A 16,046-nucleotide genomic window follows, 5' to 3' on the forward strand; every position below is an offset into this window, starting at 1 on the left:
CAGATTATTATGATCTCTGAACACATAATAATCTGGCCACTCAGTGTATATCCTATATAATAAAAGGCTAATATGAAAATTGTCCCCTCAACCAGGAGTTCGACCAGCAGGCAGGCCGGCCAACCGCCCATGTCCCCTCTCCCTGACCAGGCTGGCTGGACCCCACCCATGCATGAATTCATGCACCGGGCCTACACACACACACACACACACACACACACACACACACACACATATATTGAGTGGCCAGATTATTATGCATTCAGAAATCATAATAATCTGGCCACTCAGTGTAATGAGCATATTAACTCTTTATTATACAGGATAAGTTATCAAAAATTATTTAAGGGCTCCCTATTTCAGAATAATATGATTTTAGAAAGTACCTCAAAGAGAATTCAGCTAGTGGTTTTCACAAAGCTTTAGTAACAGTACCCTTTGAAAAAAATTAAATCTTATTCTAGCTCTGCCAGTGTGGCTTAGTGGTTGACTGTCAACCTATGAACCAGGAGGTCATAGTTTGATTCCCGGTCAGGGCACAGGCCCAGATTGCAGGCTCTGTCCCCAGTGGGGTATGTGCAGGAGGCAGCTGATCAATAATTCTCTCTCATCATGGATGTTTCTATCTCTCTTTCCTCCTCCCTTCCTCTCTGAAATCAATAAAAAAATATTTTTTAAAAATCTTATTGCAAGCTCAAACACATAAAACAGATAAGTGTAGTATTATATTGGTAAATAGTTATTATTGAGTTCTAACTTACCACAGTCTATTTTGATAAAAAGTAAGTTTGATATTAAGGTTGTAGGTGACAGTAGTAGTCAATATTAGTTTGGCATCCAGTGTTAAGTGTTTTGCTTTATGTAAATATTATAAAGTCCTGATAAATTGTGGGTTATCTTGCCTTCCAGTGTCAGAATATTAATCCATTTAACTGACTGAGAAAAGTGAAAGATAAAGTTATGGAAAATAAAAAAAAACTTAAGTTAAATCACTTAAATTTAATTAACAATTATTAGTATTTTTGTATCTAAGTATTACTTACATTTTAAAGACTGTATCACCCTGAATTTACACAAATCATTAAAACGACCTAACTAGCGCCAGCCAGTGTGGCTCAGTGGTTGAGTATCAACCTATGAACCAGAAGGTCTGGGTTTGATTCCTGGTCAGGGCACATGCCGAGATTGTGGGCTTGATCCCCAGTAGGGGGCATGCAGGAGGCAGCCAATCTATGGTTCTCTCTCATCATTGGTGTTTCTATCTCCCTTTCTCTTTGAAATCAATAAAATGTAAAAACAAAACAAAACACACCACTAATTAGTATTGACTGTGATGCATCAACTCAGTAAAATGTTATGGGCAGACATAGATAAGACCTAATTAAGCAATGAATCAACACCAAGTTATACTATGCCTAAGCAAGGACATAATGTAAGAATTTTAAGTATAGAGAGAGAGAGATGGCAGAAGCAGCCTTGTTAGTAACTCTACAGGAAAAAAAAAAAAATATATATATATGTGATGTGAATTAGCATATAGTTTCCAATGAATTAAAATTTTGTACCTCGTATGTGTTTATACTGATGTTTACAATCCTGAATTACACTCTAATTTTGAAAAGAAATTTGAAGCAAACGTTTGCAGAACCCCAGAAGCATTTCTGTAGAACATGGTTCAAGCCCACCTATTGGACCTCATGTGCTTAGAGATGGGAGAAGTCAGGCCTGGAGAGGCTATTTTTCTCCAAGTTCCATATCTAGTTATCACACAGGAAACAGACTGGGCCTCGGACTCTGCTCAGGATTCTCAGTCCCACAGTCGTTTCTTACAAGTCTAAACCTCTTCTGGTTTTCAAGGACCTCTATTATACTGGCTTTATTCAAATACTCAATCTTATACTTTTTTCCTCCATAATTTGGAAGAGTAGTGAGATCCCAAATTTTCTACTGAGAAAGAATGGGGGAAGCAATCGTTGGAAGAGCACTGGTGGGATGATGAGGGGGACGCTGGTGGGGAAGTTTCAACAGCTCATCGGGAAATGAACACAGGAATGGGGGCTGTGCCTTGTGCATTTCCCTCCCAAACGAGGGGGCCACACCCTCTTCCTCTTGAGAGTCCCCATTCTTACTTGGGAGGGCTTTCAGAGGGCTCTGACAAAAATTATGGGTAGGATCAAGTCCCCTCAAACCTGCCTATAATACTGACACAAATCTATTTGTATGAAAGTTTGAAGCATATGCTTCCATAATCCCAAAACATTTCTGCCATCTGACTGTACCACCTCTTTCCCCCAGCAATGTTTCAACTGCTAGTCACCTATAAAGCCCGCTCATTTGCTGAAGATTTCCAGTGGCTCACTGCCTTCCTCTTTTCCCCATCAGTTTTGCCTCTATGAAAAAGTGGTGTAAGCCATAAAGGATATTTAGTATGGTCTATACTGTATTCATGTAAAATTAAGACTTCAAAAATTTACATTTTTTATATTTTATTTTTTTGTAATATATTTTTATTGATTTCAGAGACGGAGAGAGACAGAAATATCAATGATGAGAAAGTATCATTGATTGGGTTCCTCCTATATGCCCCACCCCGGGGATCGAGCCCGTAACCCAGGTATGTGCCCTGACTGGGAATCTTGACCTTCTGGTTCATAGGTCGACACAACCATTGAGCCACACACTGGCCAGGCTTGTTTTATATTTTAGAGTAAGTTCTACCTCTATATTAATAAGACTATCCATATCAAAAGTGAGAAATATTTTTTTGAAAAAATTATCCATCTATAATGTTAATAAGGACAAACGGATTGTGAAGATAATGAATTATCGATTCCCACCAAAAAGAAACCAAATTAGACTATTCTTTTGGAAGAAGTAGGTAAAAGGTGAAAGTAATAATGGTGATGGTAGTAGGAATGTAGTGATGATATTAGTAAAACTGATATTTATTGAGTGCTTACTAAGTCCCAGGTGCTGTAACCACTTTACACTGTTGATAATCTTAAAACACTCTAAGACAGTGGTCGGCAAACTCATTAGTCAACAGAGCCAAATATCAACAGTACAATGATTGAAATTTCTTTTGAGAGCCAAATTTTTTAAACTTCTTCTAACGCCACTTCTTCAAAACAGACTCGCCCAGGCCGTGGCATTTTGTGGAAGAACCACACTCTAGGGGCCAAAGAGCTGCATGTGGCTCGCGAGCCACAGTTTGCCAACCACTGCTCTAAGACATTAGGACAATGATGGTTTTAGTTTAAATTTATGAACACCTTGAGTTTCAAATTTCATTTCTGGAAACTTCAAAATGGCAATTCTCTTATGCCACAAAACACATATTTGAAGATTAGTTCTGAGTCACATTTTTAATGTTATGAATAATTTAATGACAAATGAAACAGCAAAATATGATTTACATGTTCATTAAAATATGAGTATAGAAGGATAATTCTGAGAGTCTTAATGCAACTCGTAGTGAATTCCCTAGCTCTCTGAGTTATTCCACACGATGGTATCACTCCTGTTTTGTACATATCCTCACAGAGCACTCAAAGCATTCCCAGGAAATGAAATGTTAACAGCTAGAGAAACAGCGATGCTTCTTATTTCACTTTATCACGATGTGTACTATTTTGGAACAAATTTTTAGATGCTATTTTCATTCCCTACCTGTCATTTTACAGGAAAGTCCAGGTGGGCCTATATTCTAAAGACGGCCTTGAGGACTGTTAATGGGCCACTTGGCATGTTTCCCCAAATCTGTGTTCCTGATGAGGCCCAGGAAACGCTGAATTTGTCAATTTATGAAAAGTTAGTTCTAATGTCTTGGTGCTATAATAAACTTTGTTCAAATAAACTGAATCCAAAGGAAATCTATAATATTCTAGGTTACATATAATAAATATTTTTTTTGGTAAAACATTTTTCTTATAGCCATAAGGGCTTAAACCCCTTTAAACTGTTATCAGAATATTTCTGTTATCAGAATATTTCAAGTTTCTCATGAATCAAAGAGATAATCTTAATATTTTATAATATATATGAAATATTAAGTTTTGAAAGAAGCCAAGGACAATGAAATGTAACACTAATGCACATAACCATTTCAAAATAACTTATAAAAATTCAATTCTCATTACAATATTTAAATAAAACAATTTGTATTAGAGGTGATTATTATAGTTTACATGGTTGTAATTTGAGCAGATAATTTTGGGGAAAGATTTTATTCTATTAACAAGTCTGAGAGTTGAGTTTTCTGAATGTTATAGTATCATGTTGAATATTGTGGTCAGCTGCAACAGATGTTTAACGTGGCAATTACTCATTTTAGTCCTCTGACTTTCCAGGAAATAGTGGAGATATGATTCCATAGAGCAAACAATCAAGGATGTTCAGTCTTTAGTGGCTCCTGTAAGAGCTTTTTAAAGATAGATACTCTGGTCCAATTCCTTCAAGTTTTTGACTCAGCAGTTCTAACTGGGGGCCTATTCATCTTTACTTTAAAAACTCCCCGAGTCATACTAGTGTGATCAGGACTAAGAAGCACAATTTTCAGGATTTAGCTCATAGCCAATTAAGACACTAATTGCATTGCAGCACAGAATTCAAGATTCCTAAAGTGATGTGCAAAAAAAGTATGTTTGATTCTGAGCTATTTTCAAGTTGATTAAAATAGAATTTCACCCATGGTATGTCCAATCACTAACGTTTCAACGTTTTTTCTTTGTAAGAAATTTAAATAAATAATATATTACTATTAGTTGGTTGTCTCCTTAGCATCCAATCACCACTTCCTCCCAGTAGTAAAGGTACTCCTTTCTGTCTCTTATCTAATGTCCTTTGGGGGGTGACCCTGTTCTAGGGCCGAAGCTCATCAGTACATTAGTTCACTTGAAACTAATAGAATCTTAACTGATGCAAATATTTACTCAGTGTAATCTCTGGCTCTTCATGGATGTGTAATTTTCTTAAAGGAAACTTGTCTTCATATTTTTGCTATCATTTCACTAACACTTCTTTATAATTCTACTCCCCTTTAACTACTTTATGAATGCCCAAAGAACATATAATGCTAAATATTTGAAAAGGAAACCAAGACAATAAAGGATGGAAAGATCAATGAAATACAGAAAATAGACAAAGTTATATTCTCTGAACTTACCCCAAGGTATAGCATCCCGCAGCTCACTCAGATCTGCAATGTTCTTTGGGAAAACACTTTTTATACCAATGGTCTTATAAGTTTAGTGTATTTAATGATCACCTGGGGAATTTATTTAAAAGAAAGATTTCTAGGCTGCTTCCTAGTGATTCTGATTCACTAAATCTGGTTAAAAAAGTATTCTAGATTCTGATGCAATTGGTGGGAGAGTTCACTGAGAAATTCTGCTTTAAGTATCATCTCTTTTTTTTTTTCCTTGATTTGATTACATATGTGTCCTTATCCCCCCATTGCCCCCCGCCCTCACCCCCCTGGTGTCTGCGTCCATTGGTTAGGCTTATATGCATGCATACAAGTCCTTTGGTTGATCTCTCCTCCTTACCCCCACCCTCTCCTACCTTCCCTCTGAGAAATTCTGCTTTTAAACTGCAGGAGAGAAGAGGGTTGGGTAGTAGGTCTGTTTAGCTTTTAACTTTACATTTTAAATATTCACTTTTTTGATGGGTATTTCTAATATGTATGTAAAAGTAGAATACAAATAAACCCATAGGTAACAAAAAGTTCTTACTAGTTCTTAGAAACGTAGATAAAGTCCAAAAATAGCTAACGGCACAGGCTGTGGAGGCAGATGGATTTAAATCCCTACTATGCAACTAAGTGTGTGACCCTGGGCAATTCAGTTAACCTTTCTATGCCTGCTTTCTCAGCTACAAATTAAGGCTAAAAGTAACTATTATTAGAAGTAACTGTGAGGATTAAATGAGTTTATACAACAAATGCTAAAAATTGCACCCAGCATAAGGAAGCACCATCACAACTGAAGAAAGTAACTTTTATCTTTTTCCTTTTACTAATGAAATTATTCTCAGGAATTATGTTAAAAATTATTTGTTAGAATCAAACCCTAGTTATAATTGACAGTGTCCTTGTATAGCATGAACTGCCTTGATATAAATTCAAAAATCTTATTCCAGGGTTAACACTCAACCTTTACTGTGAACTTTTGTCAGTCAGGGTTCAGGAACAGAATCAGAAATCACTTTAGGTAGAAGCAAGAGATCGGATTCACAAACTAGGTGCTTACAAAAGTGTTGGGAGAGTTGGAGGAAGAGTGTTTGGCTGGGCCTGCAGGAATGACTCCTAGAACATTGAAAAACTGACCCACGAAAGGAGCTACTACATTCACCAAGAAGGTGGTAGATATGGGTTAAAAACACAATTATTTTAGTTTGATCAAGGGATCAGGAAGTCATCACTGCCATTGCAATCACCTCTTCGAATCCATGAAGCTGTAAACTAGCTATTAGAACGTTGCTGGAGGGAGAAAAACATCTTTCCTTCAACTTGCCTGCCCTGAAGCAGAAGGAAAGCGGCTTTCCTTTCACTTTGCATATCATGCAGGAACAAATTTAATTGGTGGAACCTAATTAGCATTCGGAACTCTAGGGAGTCTGGGAAATGCACTCTTCAGAGGTAGAGGAAAGAAACTGGAATGGTTTGGGAATACTGATAGATTGCCAATCCATCGAATATTACATAGTGACTTGAGATAGGCACTAGAAGATATTTTTCTCATCTATAAAATGGGGGAAAACAATGAGGATTTAAGGAGGCAATAAATATAAAACACTTACTATAGTGGAAATAACTTTACCCTTGCAATTTTGAGGCCTTCAGCTTCATGGTCTTCCAGCATCGAGCTCTGTAGTGGGGAATTCTGATGCCATTCTAAACTTCGTTCGTTTTTATGTTACTTGGGACCTTTTAGGACTTTCTCTTTACCATGGGATTCTGAAACTTCGCAATGATGTGTCGAAGCCTGGATTTTTTTGTTCAGGTCCTTTATTTGGAGACTCAAGCCCTTTAGCTTTGGCAAATCATTTTTTTTTTCAATTACAGTTTACATTCAATATTATTGTTAGTTTCAGATACGGCAAAGTGGTTAGAAAATCATGTACTTTACAGACTGGTCATCCTGCTGCTTCAAGTACCCACTTGGCCCCATATATTTATTACGATATTGACTAGAGTCCCTATGCTGTAATCTACATCTCTGTTCTCTAACTACCAATTTGTACAGTTTAACCCTTCACCTTTTTCACTCAGCCCCATTTGTCCCTATTCCCTCTGACAACTGTCTGTTCTCTGAATCTATGAGTCTGTTTCTGTTTTCTTTTGTTCATCAGCTTGTTGCATTTTTATAAAAAACATTTTTATTGATTTCAGAGAGGAAGGAAGAGGGAGAGATAGAAACATCAATGATGAGAGAGGTTCATTGATTGGCTGCTTCCTGCACCCTCCCACAACTGGGGATCGAGCCATCAATCTGGACATGTGCCCTTGACGGGACTCAAACCTAGGACCCTTCAGTCCGCAGGCTGACACTCTATCCACTGAGCCAAACTAGCTAGGGCAAGATTGTTGCATTTTAATACAACTTCCTTCCCTCTGTTTTCTTTATGAATCACCTCTGAGGCATATGTTATAAATCCTCCTAGGTTGTCTAAGTCTCTAACATTTATTTATTTATTGTATTTTCATTTTTTTCTACTCTTTTCATTTTCTATTTCTGGAGATTTTTTCATTTCTATCTTGTAACTAAGGGTCAGCAAACTTTTTCTGTAAATATTTTTGGATTCATGAGCCATATGATCTCATCATACCCCACTCTTTTTTGTAGTACAAAAGACAATATGTTAACAAAAGGACATGTCTGTGTTGCAATAAAACTTTATTTAGAAAAACAGGTGGTGAGCTGGATCAGGGCTTTTGTTTGCTGCAAGTTTTTTTTTTTTTTTAAATTACTGCTTCAATTCATCAGTAGTTATTGGCCTATTCATTTTTTTTTATTCTGATTGAATTTTGGAAGATTATATTTTTCTAGGAATGTCCATTTCATCTAGGTTGCCCAGTTTGTTGGAGTAGAGTTGTTTGTGGTATTTTTATATAATCTTTTGTATGTCTATGGGGTCAGTTGTTACTTCATCTCTTTCATTTCTGATTTTATTTGGGTCCTCTCTGTGTTTCTTGGTGAGCCTGGCTAGAGGTTCATCAATCTTGTTTATCCTTTCAAAGAACCAGCTCTTGGTTTTATTGATCTTTTGTATTTTTATTGTCTCTGTCATTTATTTCCACTCTGATCTTTATTATTTCCTTCCTTCTGCTTACTCTGGGTTTTTCTTGTTGCTCTCTAAGTTGTAGGGTTAGATAATTTATTACCATTGTTTATTTTTTGAGGCAGGCCTGTAGAGCTATGAACTTCCCTCTCAGGACTGTTTCACTGTGTCCCATAGATTTTGGAATGTTGTGTTTTCGTTGTCATTTGTTTAGTAATCCAATCATTGTTTAATAGCATGCTATTTAGCCTCCAAGTGTTTGATTTTTTTAATTGTTTTTATTGTAGTTGATTTCTAATTTTATGCCATTGTGAAAATTCTAAGATTTTTAATAGACTAATTAGGATTGGAATTGACATTTGAATACCCACTCTCACCACTATTATTCAATATAGTATTTGAAGTCCTAGCCATAGTAGCAATCAGACAAGAAAAAAAAAATACAAGGCATCCAAATCGAAAAGGAAGAAGTAAAACTGTCGCTATTTGCAGATGACATACTATATAGGAAACCTTAAAAAATCTATAAATATTAATACATTTCAGTACAGTAGCAAAAGAAAAATTAATATAAATAAATCCATCATATTCCTATACACTAGTAATTAATCAGAAGAAGAAATTAAGAATACAATTCCATTTACAATTGCATCAAAACAATAATCTAGTAATAAATTTAAGGAGGTGAAATACCTATACTCTGAAAAGTACAAGACACTGAAAAAAGAAATTGAAGAGGATACACATAAATGGAACAATATATCATGCTCATGGATTGTTAAGGATTAATATAGTTAAAATGCCCATACTACCAAAAGCAATCTGTAGATTCAATGTAATCCCTATCAAACTACCAATGACATTTTGGTATAATGTAAATGAGGGCAAATCCCTGATACTGGCCATCTCTTTTACTTTAATATCCATTCTGTAATTCTCTGTACTTCTTCACTAACACAAACTTCCATTATGCTCCTCTTCTCAGGATGCCTTTTGGTATTTCTGACCTATGATAAAACTCCTCCAGAACTTTAGTATCTTCTCTAAACCCCCACCCAACACCTTGTTTCACTTGAAATCCCATTCTTCCCTGAGGACACATCATCCTCTTCAGACTTTTTATCCTGGTTATTTCCTCATACCCAAAAGGTGTTAGGGTCAGGAAGCAAAGTTCTCTGCTGCTGTGTCAAACATCACTCCTCGAAAATTGTGGAAAAGAATAACTATTTTCCTTTAAGGCTCATGTCATCCTGTCTACATAAACATTCTGTCCTGGACATTTTATCTTCATTCCTTGAGAACAATGACCCTTGATTCAACCTTCTTTTACATTTCAATTTCTACCACCATCTTTTGTGACTTCAATATCCACGTGGATAACCCACTCAAGAACCTGGCCTCTCTTGACCAACTTGTCCATTTCCAGTGATTTTACTTTCTATTTCATCTCTGATGCTCATTTCCACCACCACACTTTGGACCCTTGTTATCCCATCACATTAAATGAAAAAATTCTCCTTTCTAACCACAGTTGCCTAACTTTCTATATTTCTTCCTCAACTATTCCTCTCATATCTGTTCCTTGATATATTTGGGACTTTCAGTCCACTAACTTTCCTTACTCCCCCCTGCCTATCAGTCCCTTTGTAGCTTCACTTCTCTCTTTATTACACTTAGATTTCATGGTCCACAATTTAAATAAATCTCTTGAAAATATTTTTGCTTCTCTCTGTTCATCCCAGACACATCAATTAATATCTTTCTTCAGCCCTAGCTGGTTTGGCTTAATGGATAGAGTGTCAGCCTGCGGACTAAAGGGTCCCGGATCAATTCTGGTCAAGGGCACATGCCCAGTTGCAGGCTTGATCCCCGGGGGGGGGGGGGGGCGTGCAGGAGGCAGCCAATCAATTAATCTCTCTCATCATTGATGTTTCTATCTCTCTCCCTTCCTCTCTGAAATCAATAAAAGTATATTTTTAAAAACATGTTATATTTCTTCAATTAGCTCTCCTATATCTTATACTCCATCTTTTTATTATATCACTTGCAGAGTATTTAAGCATGCCCAAATCTCTTCTAACCTCAAAAACATCTTTCTAACCTCCGCCCCCCCCTTTCCAAATACTGTCCTCTCCCTTTTTTTCACAGCCAAATTTGGTAGACAAGTTGTCTACATGATTGCCAATCTAGTTGGACTCTGGCCCCTGTACCTCACCAAAACTGGTCCTTCTAAGGCAGTGGTTCCCAACCTTTCTAATGCCGCGACCCTTTGACATAGTTCCTCATGTTGTGGTGACCCCCAACCATAAAATTATTTTCGTTGCTACTTCATAACTGTAATTTTGCTACTGTTATGAATCGTAATGTAAATATCTGTGTTTTCCGATGGTCTTAGGCGACTCTGCTCGCGGTTCTCAACCTGTGGGTCACAAGTAAGTTACTTCAAACTTTGTATGTTTAAAAATATCCACTTATTATCTCACTGTTTCTGTAGGTCAGAGTCTGGGTGGGTTCAACTGGGTTCTCTATAAAGGATCTTACAAGGCTTTGATCAAGGTGTTGGCTCAGCTGGGGTCTTATCTGGAGGCTCCGGGGGAAGAACATTCTTCCAAGTTTAATCAGGTGTTGGCCAAATTTAGTTCCTTGCAGTTGTAGAACTGAGGTCCCTACATTCTTGCTGGTGGTTGGCTAGAGGCTGCTCCTCGGTCCTTCTACCATGACCCACTCATCTCAGCAACAGAGAACTTTGTGTTGAATCTCACTAATGCTTTAAATCTAGTTTTTCTGCTACCAATCATAGAAAACTCTTTGCTTTTCAAGGGTTCAAGTAATTGAGTTAGGCACACCCAGATAATACATTATCTTAATGTCAACTAATTAGCAACTTTAATTACATTTTCAAAATAATACCAGGGAATGAAGGTCATGAAGACCATCTTAGAACTATGCCTACCACAGTCTGCCTTCTGGCCTCCATGATTCAAATACATCCCACCTGTAAAATGTATTCCCCCAGTACAAGGTTCCTAAAAGTCTCATCCTATTACATTATCAGTTCAAAGTAATAAGTCCCTATACTTGAATCTAAACCTCATTATCTCAAAGTCCAAAATCTTATCCAAATTACAGCTCTTGATGTAATCCATTATGCACAGCTTCTTCCTATTTATGAACCTATGTAACTAAAGAAGTTATCTGCCACAAACACTTCCAACATTTAAAAACCAAAAGGTGACAATAAATATAGTTGTATCCATATGGGTTTGTAGGATAACACTTAAGTCTTTATAACAAATTATCAATTTAGTTTTAAATTTCAGAATTGATAATTTCAGAAAATGCCTTTTAAAAAATTAAATCAGGAATTTATTAGAGGAGAGAAAAAAATGAAGGTGAAATAAATATTCTCCCACTTTTTTTAAAAAAATATTTTTTATTGATTTCAGAGAGGGAGAGATAGAAACATCAATGATGAGAATCATTGACCGGCTGCCTCCTATACGCCCTCCACTGGGGACCGAGCCCGCAACCCAGGCATGTGCCCTTGACCGGAATCGAACCCGGGACCCTTCAGTCCACAGGCCGATGCTCTATCCACTGAGCCAAACCTGCCAGGGCTATTCTCCCACTCTTAATGAAAAAATTTAAAAATCACATTATTTGGTCTGCATGGCTAGTAGGTAAAATGGTATGGGGTTCTACTGTGAATGACATTCTGATATGATCAAAAGCTGCATGGTACAAATTCAATGAGACTCTAATCTTGGACTTATGCTTTTTCAAAGCTTAACAACAACTCTAAAGTATTATATTTTAAAATAATGTATCTCTTCTGAAATCTATATTATAAAAAGGTTTTTAATTAGTATAACAGATGAGCAAATATCATTCATAATTTAATTTATAGCATATCACAGATTTTCTCATAATCTAAGTAACTATGTGGCATAATGCACCTCCCTGATTTAAATAAACAGTGCAACTCTCTGGTGATCTGCAATGGCTTGTAGGAATTTAGTTTAAAAATATGAAGAGAGGGAGGCTTGTGATTAGAACCTGGAGGAAAATAGAGAAAAGGGAGAACAGATGATGGTACTAAATTTAAGTATTTTTCCAGAAACACTACAAAAATCTTTGTATAAAAAGGTGGAAAACATAATGAGGCCATGCTTTTGAAGCTTTAAAAATTATTTCATAGCAATTCTGTAATTATAATCAGTCCTGACCTAGTCAGCAGTACATATTCTATACGAGCAAATAATATCAAACATATGGAGCTAGATCGTTCTTAACGTATCACATAGTTTTAACCTGGAAAGAAAACAATGTTTTCTATAAGGAGTTCAGATGATGTCGGAATCAACCGTCTAATAAATGTTTAAGACACTGGGCTAGACCCTGTGAAGGATAAAATACATAAGATAAATCATATATAATCTTCAAGGGCAACTTATAGATGAGAAAAAAATTATACCTACCTATTCAGGGCTTAGAAATTTTGTAAAGGTATGGCTACCTTTACATGTGGAAATTAGAATTAAAGGTTGTTGGGCTTATCATATTAAAATTGTGCATATCATAGACCTTGAACTCAAACTGTATTTGGGCTATTTGATCAGATACTCACAGAATGATTGTAAGAAGGTTCCAATATCACAGGTAATGACATTTTCCCTTGAAGATTCAATTTTGTTAAATAAAAAATCTTTTCCCCCACAATCTTTTCTTTTTTCATGCGATGTACACCATACAGTCTAAATCGAACTGCATAATTTCCAATCATCTCAGATTCAACATGGTTAAATTTGAATGTTTCTGTGAAGACAGGGCATGGTCCTCTCTGGATGCTGGTTTTTGCTCTCTGTTTCTTTATAGGTAGAAGAACAAGGTGTACTTGCCATGAGTTGCCACCTGTCCTGTTATATGTTGGGATATCTGTGACAGCTGTCACCGTTACCAGGAGCTTCTGTTCTTGTGAGTCATAGTCAAAAGTCACATCCAGTGTGCCATACTTAGCTTCTGGCTCAGGATCAAAGGGTTTGGGAAGCTGTGAAGATGATCCTTGAGCTGACATGTCCTAAGAAAAGCAAATTTAAATGTTTTCAGTTTTAACTCTGTTATTTAATCTGGCATGTAATTAAATACCTGGTCTGTCTCAGGAAGAGGGTGTGAGAACTGGTTGGTTGGCTACCACAAAGAACGTGATAACAATCAACAGTTTAATACAACCAGAAGCTACTCTACAGGGCCACAGTCGTATAGGTGGTAAGCTAACCTCAAAAACTTATCAAAAAAGAGAATTTTGTATTCACCATTACAATTTTGAGAAAGTTGAGATATGTTTTTATAATGAGAACTGAAAATATATACTTCAATGGGTATCTCTGATCCTGTTGTAGGAACCTATTAAATTTTCTTCCAACATTATAAACAATGCAACTGACAGGTCAACATTAGGCTGGAGAGAAAGAGAACATAAAAAAAAGTATAATGCTATTGGAAAAAATTGGTCCCATTTTCAGAGTTTGTTCTAAAATGCTCCCATTTATGATAGAATGTAAACACATTTAAGCTTGAAAATCACTGGAAATGTGAAATTATAAACACAAGGGCCTCAAAATATTTGTAACCAAATACTTTTCTGTAACATAATTTTAATCAGAATTTAAAACTTATTTCTAATACTAATTACTGTTGAAAATGGCCGAATAATACATACTTCAGAAGTTCAAGAAGGACCAAATCTGTTCATTTTAATTATGTGATTAAAAGAAATTGGAATTGTCTCAAAATTCCTGCCAGTGTTAACTACCTGGAATGTGAACAGAGTTTCAGCTAGTTATTGACTGACCTTTCAACTCTACCACTTGTTCCTTCAAGTATTTTAATAAATGTTAAATGTTTTTCATTTTAAAATGTGGACTAAATTTTTCTGAACTTTTACTTAGTAGTCCCTACTATTGACTGCCAGTCTTCTCTTTTTTGCACTTCTCAAAGGAACTACGTGAGTTTTAGCCAGTGACACACAGTCTAGTAAAAGACCGTAATTCTAAATTTTCCTCATGGCTGATATGTCCATGAGGCTCAGCTTTGACCAATGGGCGGCAAATAGAGGTTATGTATGAAACATCCAGATCAGGTTTATAGAAGAAATGCCTTGCCCTTCACTTCCGTTCTCTCCGCAGACACTGAGATAGGATGTGTGGGTCAGTATGGACCACGGGGACTAAGACAGCACCCTACAGATGACAGTGACAAAAAAGAAGGAACTGGGCCCCTGAGCAAAGCCACCTACTCACCCTGGACATTCGTAAGTGAAAGACAATCTTCTGTGAGTTTTACTCACGGCATTTGACTCTTTGTTATAACAGCTTAATACAGATCCTAACTATTAGACCTACTATGTGCAGATCCTAACTATTAAACCTACTATGTGCCAAGCTCTAGTTTAGGTGGGAGGGATGCAGTAGTGAACCAAATACATACACGTTTTTGACCTTATAAATATTATATGTCCATGTACTATGACACCCTTGGTAACATGTATGGAAAAGAAGATGAAAAATTAAGAACAATACTTGGTGGGGAGGGACAAAGTCTCCTACAACAGTGGTCGGCAAACTGCGGCTTTCGAGCCATATGCGGCTCTTTGGACCCTTGAGTTTTTAGCAAATGCCAGCTTAGGAGTACCCTAATTAAGTTAATAACAATGTACCTACCTATATAGTTTAAGTTTAAAAAATTTGACTCTCAAAGGAATTTCAATCGTTGTACTGTTGATATTTGGCTCTGTTGACTAATGAGTTTGCCGACCACTGGCCTAGAAGAACTGTTTTTTATACAATATAATTCAATCAGAATAAACATATTCTTGCTCTGTAAAAAAAAATTAGAGCAAAATGTTTTAATGCATGCCATTTCATAATGGTAAAGATAATTAACTGCATGGCTTTGAAATTTCAATTATTTTTTAAACCAGTGTCATGACAGCTATTTTCAGGGCAATAAAAAATTTTTTTAAGGTTCTAGATAGCTATTTCTGAATTTTGTTTCTCTTGGTCCATTCTAACAATTCTCATGACCTTAGAGTAAGCTCATAGGTGTATTCAGCAAATCAGAAAATAACCCTCCCTCTCAAGGTATCTTAGAGTTGTGAACAGTGCCCACCAGCAGGAAGTCATCAGCGGAGTCTGAGCTCCTTGCCAGGGCTCTTCTGAACCCTCACTCCTTTCCCAGCTCAGCAGTGTGTGTGGAGAGGCTCTAAGGTAGCCACATCCTGAATTAAGCCAAGAGGAAAGTCAAGATTTTGTATTTCTTACTACGTATGAAAGGGATGGGAAGTAAAATAAACTTAAAAAATACGGGAGTGAGCTTCATATTACCAGAGGTTATTGGCATGTAAATATTTGCTCTACTTGAATATAGTCAATTCTACGAGAGGAGACTGGTCAGAAGTGTTAACACAGATAGTAAGTTAGTAGCTTCTGAAATATGGGCAGAACTCACCAGCTGTATTAACTACAGATATTAAATAATGAAGCAGCTTTAGAGAGACAGGCAGAATTCTGAAGATGTAGTAAATACAGGCACTAAGTAAGTAACGTGTAAGATAGACAGAAAAATAGAAAATAGGATATTCACTTGTTCGATTACTTATTAAAAGGGATGGGAAGCCCAGGCCATGATCATGCCACTTCTGGGCTGGCAGCTCTGTCACCCACGTGTTCTAGTCAAGAAATGCAGGTCAAACCTACGCCTGTTGGGTA

The 16,046-nt window shown here is 36.6% G+C and overlaps 1 protein-coding gene across 2 annotated transcripts in view; it reads right to left on the bottom strand.

Annotated features, from left to right (window-relative positions):
* SYT14 (synaptotagmin 14) overlaps positions 1-16,046 on the bottom strand; it is a 143,744-nt gene that overhangs the window by 23,129 nt on the left and 104,569 nt on the right. For both annotated transcript variants that reach the window (XM_079761946.1, XM_079761947.1), the window contains exon 6: positions 12,908-13,357. In XM_079761946.1, the coding sequence (XP_079618072.1) occupies positions 12,908-13,357 (450 nt within the window). The remainder of the gene's footprint in view (positions 1-12,907; positions 13,358-16,046) is intronic.

Source organism: Cnephaeus nilssonii, assembly GCF_951640355.1.
Source record: "Cnephaeus nilssonii genome assembly, chromosome: 21".
Taxonomy (NCBI): domain Eukaryota; kingdom Metazoa; phylum Chordata; class Mammalia; order Chiroptera; family Vespertilionidae; genus Cnephaeus; species Cnephaeus nilssonii.